The sequence below is a fragment of the Coregonus clupeaformis genome, chromosome 17 (assembly GCF_020615455.1).
Source record: "Coregonus clupeaformis isolate EN_2021a chromosome 17, ASM2061545v1, whole genome shotgun sequence".
Lineage (NCBI taxonomy): Eukaryota > Metazoa > Chordata > Actinopteri > Salmoniformes > Salmonidae > Coregonus > Coregonus clupeaformis.
The window spans coordinates 74,257,701-74,265,200 of record NC_059208.1 but is presented as its reverse complement, the minus strand read 5'-3'; the positions used below and the strand labels follow the sequence as shown (position 1 = coordinate 74,265,200).

The 7,500-nt window shown below is 44.6% G+C and overlaps 1 protein-coding gene across 4 annotated transcripts in view; it reads right to left on the bottom strand.

Moving 5' to 3' along the window:
• The window catches only part of LOC121572211 (CYFIP-related Rac1 interactor A), an 89,302-nt gene that overhangs the window by 30,877 nt on the left and 50,925 nt on the right, over positions 1–7,500 (bottom strand). For 2 of the 4 annotated variants that reach the window (XM_045226560.1, XM_041884145.2), the window contains one exon: positions 6,029–6,108. In XM_045226560.1, the coding sequence (XP_045082495.1) occupies positions 6,029–6,101 (73 nt within the window). In that variant the 5' untranslated portion in view covers positions 6,102–6,108. Of the gene's footprint in view, positions 1–6,028; positions 6,109–6,789; positions 6,974–7,500 lie in introns of those variants that run through there. The other 2 variants (XM_045226562.1, XM_041884146.2) reach the window with 2 other exon arrangements.

Below are 7,500 nucleotides of genomic sequence, written 5' to 3'. Positions count from 1 at the left end.
AAAAAAATGGGCCGGACAAAGTTATTGGCACCCTTTCAAAATTGTGGATAAATAAGTTTGTTCCAAGCATGTGATGCTCCTTTAAACTCACCTGGGGCAAGTAACAGGTGTGGGCAATCTAAAAATCACACTTGCATTGTGTTTCTGTGTGTGCCACACTAAGCATGGAGAACAGAAAGAGGAAAAGAGAACTGTCTGAGGACTTGAGAACCAAAATTGTGGAAAAATATCAACAATCTCAAGGTTACAAGTCCATCTCCAGAGATCTAGATGTTCCTTTGTCCACAGTGCGCAACATGATCAAGAAGTTTGCAACCCATGGCACTGTAGCTAATCTCCCTGGACGTGGACGGAAGAGAAAAAATTGATGAAAGGTTGCAACGCAGGATAGTCCGGATGGTGGATAAGCAGCCCCAAACAAGTTCCAAAGAAATTCAAGCTGTCCTGCAGGCTCAGGGTGCATCAGTGTCAGCGCGAACTATACGTCGAAATTTGAATGAAATGAAACGCTTATGGCAGGAGACCCAGGAGGACCCCACTGCTGACACAGAGACATAAAAAAGCAAGACTACAGTTTGCCAAAATGTACATGAGTAAGCCAAATTCCTTCTGGGAGAACGTCTTATGGACAGATGAGACCAAGATAGAGCTTTTGGGTAAAGCACATCGTTCTACTGTTTACCGAAAATGTAATGAAGCCTTCAAAGAAAAGAACACAGTACCTACAGTCAAATATGGTGGAGGTTCAAAGATGTTTTGGGGTTGTTTTGCTGCCTCTGGCACTGGGTGCCTTGACTGTGTGCAAGGCATCATGAAATCTGAGGATTACCAAAGGATTTTGGGTCGCAATGTAGGGCCCAGTGTCAGAAAGCTGGGTTTGCGTCCGAGATCATGGGTCTTCCAGCAGGACAATGACCCCAAACATACTTCAAAAAAGCACCCAGAAATGGATGGCAACAAAGCGCTGGAGAGTTCTGAAGTGGCCAGCAATGAGTCCAGATCTTAATCCCATTGAACACCTGTGGAGAGATCTTAAAATTGCTGTTGGGAAAAGGCACCCATCCAATATGAGAGACCTGGAGCAGTTTGCAAAAGAAGAGTGGTCCAAAATTCCGGGTGAGAGGTGTAAGAAGCTTATTGATGGTTATAGGAAGCGACTGATTTCAGTTATTTTTTTCCAAAGGGTGTGCAACTAAATATTAAGTTAAGGGTGCCAATCATTTTGTCCGGCCCATTTTTTGAGTTTTGTGTGAAATTATGTCAAATTTGCTTTTTTCCTGTTTTTTTTGTGTTATTCCAATACACACAAAGGAAATAAACATGTGCATAGCAAAACATGTGTAATTTCAATACTTTTCTGTGAGAAATACTTCATTTTCTGGAAAAATTTCAGGGGTGCCAACAATTTTGGCCATGACTGTATATATATCTGTACAGTCATGACACACTGCAGAGGGCAAGGTCCTGACATGACATATATATATATCTGTACTGTCATGACACACTGCAGAGGGCAAGGTCCTGACATTACATGTATATATATATATATATATCTGTACTGTCATGACACACTGCAGAGGGCAAGGTCCTGACATTACATATATATATCTGTACTGTCATGACACACTGCAGAGGGCAAGGTCCTGACATGACATGTGTATCTGTACAGTAACTCCAACTTTACTATTACAGTTGATTAGTCTCAGTCTCGTTCCACATTTGTTTGTGCTTTTTGTGTCTCTTCTCCATCTGTGTATGGATTTACTGTAAAGACTTTGTGTAAAAGTGTAAAACATTGATTGTGATTGAATCTCTTGCATGGGATGTCAGCAGACTGTTTAGTGGGTGTGAGTTACAGTACATGTGCACATCTCAGGTCAAGGATCTGGCCCTTCTAGTTTAATGTATTGTTTAGTTGGTCACAGTAAGGTCAGAAAGGCTAGAGAAGGCAGGCATCATCTTTGTCACACACAGTAGTTATGGAAGCAGGAGTTGTTGTTATGGAAGCAGGAGTTGTTGTTATGGAAGCATACATCATTGTTTTTGCCAGTGGGTTTAAGGAGTGGCAGCCCTATCTTTTGGCCCCCGTCAGACAGAGGATGATGATGATGATGATGATGATGATGATGATGAATAATATTCACTGAGATTAGTTTTTAGTCTTATCTGTACTTGTCATCTTTTTTAAGGTATGATCCCTCATGTAGCTTTTTTGTTGGTTTTGTAGGTGAGGGTTGTATTTTTGTCATGGTTGAAATGACATATCATGCTGAAGATTCAAAAAATATGAAAGCCAACGGTCCAATATTCTAGAACACTGCTGTGCGTACGTGTACACGTTATGGACTCTGATAGACGCTTAAGAGAGTCTGTTTGTTCATGTTTGTGTCCAGGGGAATTTGTGGCTACTTTGTTTTATGCGTGATTGCAGGGATTCAGGGATACCTATGCTCTCTGCTGCAATACTGTAGAGGGGTCTGTAGGAGTGGTGTCCCTCTAAGGTAGAGGTGTGTCTAGGAGTGGTGTCCCTCTACAGTAGAGGTGTGTCTAGGAGTGGTGTTCCTCTACAGTAGAGGTGTGTCTAGGAGTGGTGTTCCTCTACAGTAGAGGTGTGTCTAGGAGTGGTGTTCCTCTACAGTAGAGGTGTGTCTAGGAGTGGTGTTCCTCTAAGGTAGAGGTGTGTCTAGGAGTGGTGTTCCTCTACAGTAGAGGTGTGTCTAGGAGTGGTGTTCCTCTAAGGTAGAGGTGTGTCTAGGAGTGGTGTTCCTCTACAGTAGAGGTGTGTCTAGGAGTGGAGGTCCTCTAAGGTAGAGGTGTGTCTAGGAGTGGTGTCCCTCTACATTAGAGGTGTGTCTAGGAGTGGTGTTCCTCTAAGGTAGAGGTGTGTCTAGGAGTGGTGTTCCTCTAAGGTAGAGGTGTGTCTAGGAGTGGTGTTCCTCTAAGGTAGAGGTGTGTCTAGGAGTGGTGTCCCTCTACAGTAGAGGTGTGTCTAGGAGTGGTGTTCCTCTAAGGTAGAGGTGTGTCTAGGAGTGGTGTTCCTCTACAGTAGAGGTGTGTCTAGGAGTGGTGTTCCTCTACAGTAGAGGTGTGTCTAGGAGTGGTGTTCCTCTAAGGTAGAGGTGTGTCTAGGAGTGGTGCTCCTCTAAGGTAGAGGTGTGTCTAGGAGTGGTGTTCCTCTAAGGTAGAGGTGTGTCTAGGAGTGGTGTTCCTCTACAGTAGAGGTGTGTCTAGGAGTGGTGTTCCTCTAAGGTAGAGGTGTGTCTGGGAGTGGTGTCCCTCTACAGTAGAGGTGTGTCTAGGAGTGGTGTTCCTCTAAGGTAGAGGTGTGTCTAGGAGTGGTGTCCCTCTACAGTAGAGGTGTGTCTAGGAGTGGTGTTCCTCTAAGGTAGAGGTGTGTCTAGAAGTCGTGTCCCTCTACAGTAGAGGTGTGTCTAGGAGTGGTGTTCCTCTAAGGTAGAGGTGTGTCTAGTAGTGGTGTCCCTCTACAGTAGAGGTGTGTCTAGGAGTGGTGTTCCTCTAAGGTAGAGGTGTGTCTAGGAGTGGAGTTCCTCTAAGGTAGAGGTGTGTCTAGGAGTGGTGTCCCTCTACAGTAGAGGTGTGTCTAGGAGTGGTGTTCCTCTACAGTAGAGGTGTGTCTAGGAGTGGTGTCCCTCTACAGTAGAGGTGTGTCTAGGAGTGGTGCTCCTCTAAGGTAGAGGTGTGTCTAGGAGTGGTGTTCCTCTAAGGTAGAGGTGTGTCTAGGAGTGGAGGTCCTCTAAGGTAGAGGTGTGTCTAGGAGTGGTGTTCCTCTAAGGTAGAGGTGTGTCTAGGAGTGGTGTTCCTCTACAGTAGAGGTGTGTCTAGGAGTGGTGTTCCTCTACAGTAGAGGTGTGTCTAGGAGTGGTGTTCCTCTACAGTAGAGGTGTGTCTAGGAGTGGAGGTCCTCTAAGGTAGAGGTGTGTCTAGGAGTGGTGTTCCTCTAAGGTAGAGGTGTGTCTAGGAGTGGTGTTCCTCTACAGTAGAGGTGTGTCTAGGAGTGGTGTTCCTCTAAGGTAGAGGTGTGTCTAGGAGTGGAGGTCCTCTAAGGTAGAGGTGTGTCTAAGAGTGGTGTTCCTCTAAGGTAGAGGTGTGTCTAGGAGTGGTGTTCCTCTACAGTAGAGGTGTGTCTAGGAGTGGTGTTCCTCTACAGTAGAGGTGTGTCTAGGAGTGGTGTTCCTCTAAGGTAGAGGTGTGTCTAGGAGTGGTGTTCCTCTACAGTAGAGGTGTGTCTAGGAGTTGACCCATATCCCTGATCTATGTTTCTTGGTTTGTAATGGAGTTGACTCATATCCCTGGTCTATGTTGTTTGGTTTGTCATGGAGTTGACTCATATCCCTGGTCTATGTTGTTTGGTTTGTCATGGAGTTGACTCATATCCCTGGTCTATGTTGTTTGGTTTGTAATGGAGTTGACTCATATCCCTGGTCTATGTTGTTTGGTTTGTAATGGAGTTGACTCATATCCCTGGTCTATGTTTGGTTTGTAATGGAGTTGACTCATATCCCTGGTCTATGTTTGGTTTGTAATGGAGTTGACTCATATCCCTGGTCTATGTTTGGTTTGTAATGGAGTTGACTCATATCCCTGGTCTATGTTTGGTTTGTCATGGAGTTGACCCATATCCCTGGTCTATGTTTGGTTTGTAATGGAGTTGACTCATATCCCTGGTCTATGTTGTTTGGTTTGTAATGGAGTTGACTCATATCCCTGGTCTATGTTGTTTGGTTTGTAATGGAGTTGACTCATATCCCTGGTCTATGTTGTTTGGTTTGTAATGGAGTTGACCCATATCCCTGGTCTATGTTTGGTTTATAATGGAGTTGAATGGTTTAGGTTGTGGAGTTGATGCATTATTTTAGATTGGCTATGAAGGCGAACCCATAGCCTTGATATCTGTTGCTTAGCTAATAATGGAATTGATTGTCTATTTAGATTAGTTATGTGTCGATGCTTTGTTTGATTCTAGATAGAGGTGAACTATTGCAGTTTTAGGTTATAGAGTAGAACTTTAGCTTTGGTCTTTGTTTTGGTCCGTATCATTGTTAACTCAAGCTTTCATCTGTGTGACAGAGGTGACTGCCTCTCACTGGAGCAGGAGAGCACAGTGCTGTTGTAGAGAGGGGGTTTACTCTGCTTTAGTACAAACACCCCATTATCCCTAGCAGTGGGCTACTCCATTTCCATAGGAACTATAACAGAGTCTACCAGAGAGTGGAAGGAACCATCTGTTAAATAGGGGGAACTTTGGAGAAGGAAGGAAGGAAGGAAGAAGTTAAAGGTTAGAGGTCAAAGTGGAAGGAGGGAAGGCGAGGATGGAGGCGGCCATCTTGTGACCGACCGTCGCTTCCCACACACATACGCACGCACACACACACTCACACAAACAAACACACACACATCATATTAAACACACAAACACATGCACACACACTCACACACTCATCCAACAGTATTGCAAAGCGGGAAGATAATAGGGTGGACGGATAGAGATGGTCATTGGCTGCAAGACATCTTCATCTCAAAGCAACAAGATAGATAGAGATGGTCTTTGGCTGCAAGACATCTTCATCTCAAAGCAACAAGATAGATAGAGATGGTCTTTGGCTGTAAGACATCTTCATCTCAAAGCAACAAGATAAAAGCAAGAGGTATGGCATTCTGAAGACTCTTGCTAAATTGCCTAAATGGGGCCTGATTCCAATCTGAAAGTCTGGATAAAATTTTAATCATCCAAATAGTAATAGCCATATTCCAGCTTATTGCTTATACTAGTCTTCAAATATAACTACAGATGAGTTATTACATATGAAGGCCAGCCTCTTGAGCTGAAAAAAGGACCATGGAGGAAAAGGTGAGGACTGAGGAGAGAAACATGGAGGAGGAGAGAAGGAGGGAGGCTACAGGTATATGACAAACAACACATGGACAGAACGAAGGAAGAACTATTTAAAAAAGAAAATTGAAAATTGAATAAACTGAGAGAAAAACAAAAAAAAGCGGATGGTCTCACGTTCAAAGTCAAGGAAAACTATTGGGCCATGCTCAAGTTCGGAGCAAGCCAGCACTTTCAGGAGGTTACCCATGAATCTCCTGGAACAGAGAGAGGGAAGAAGAGGATTGTGTGGGTGATGAGGGGGAGGTGTGAAGGATGTGTGTGTGGTGTGTGTGTGGTGTGTGTGTGTATGGGTGGGGTAGGATGGGGGTGGGTTGGTCGGGTGTGATGGTGGTATAGTCCGTCCAGGTATGTTATGGGTGGCATTGACATGGCAACATGGACAGACAGATCACTCTCTCCCGACTCTCACTCTGGTCTGTTTTCTTCTAGCTCTCCGATGTCCATCTTCTCAGTGCTGGAGGACTGCTGGGTACGTCTGTCCAGCTTCTCAGTGCTGGAGGACTGCTGGGTACTATCTGAACTATCACAAGTCCTCTGTTTATTGTGATATCAATTTAAATTAAAGATTAAATTGTATGCCTTGCTTAAGCTGATTAAATATGTCAATATTTCAAGGGATCATGGGGCTTATGAGGACTAATTGGTTTCAAAGCTGTTTACGATCACCAAGAATGAGAGTGAGGGCAGAGAGTTTCTGAACATGACAAACACCACCCACAACACAACGACACTCCAACACACCATGAGCACATCAACCCACATCCACAACCCTATCCCTCTCCACCCTAACCCCATCCTCCACCTCTGACCTCCACCCTGCATCACACACTGATACACACACTGACACACACATGCACATCCCAGCGCTCACTTACTTTCGAAGTCCAGGAAAAAATGTGGACAGTTTTCTAAATCCTTGCCAAGGACCTTAATGAGGTTCCCCATGGCTGCAACCTGGACGGGAGACAGATAGACAAACAGTAGAACTAACCCTAACCTGGACTGGAGACAGATAGACAAACAGTAGAACTAACCCTAACCTGGACTGGAGACAGATAGACAAACAGTAGAACTAACCCTAACCTGGACTGGAGACAGACAGACAAACAGTAGAACTAACCCTAACCTGGACTGGAGACAGATAGACAAACAGTAGAACTAACCCTAACCTGGACTGGGAGACAGATAGACAAACAGTAGAACTAACCCTAACCTGGACTGGAGACAGACAGACAAACAGTAGAACTAACCCTAACCTGGACTGGAGACAGACAGACAAACAGTAGAACTAACCCTAACCTGGACTGGAGACAGATAGACAAACAGTAGAACTAACCCTAACCTGGACTGGAGACAGATAGACAAACAGTAGAACTAACCCTAACCTGGACTGGAGACAGATAGACAAACAGTAGAACTAACCCTAACCTGGACTGGAGACAGATAGACAAACAGTAGAACTAACCCTAACCTGGACTGGAGACAGATAGACAAACAGTAGAACTAACCCTAACCTGGACTGGAGACAGATAGACAAACAGTAGAACTAACCCTAACCTGGACTGGAGACAGATAGACAAACAGTA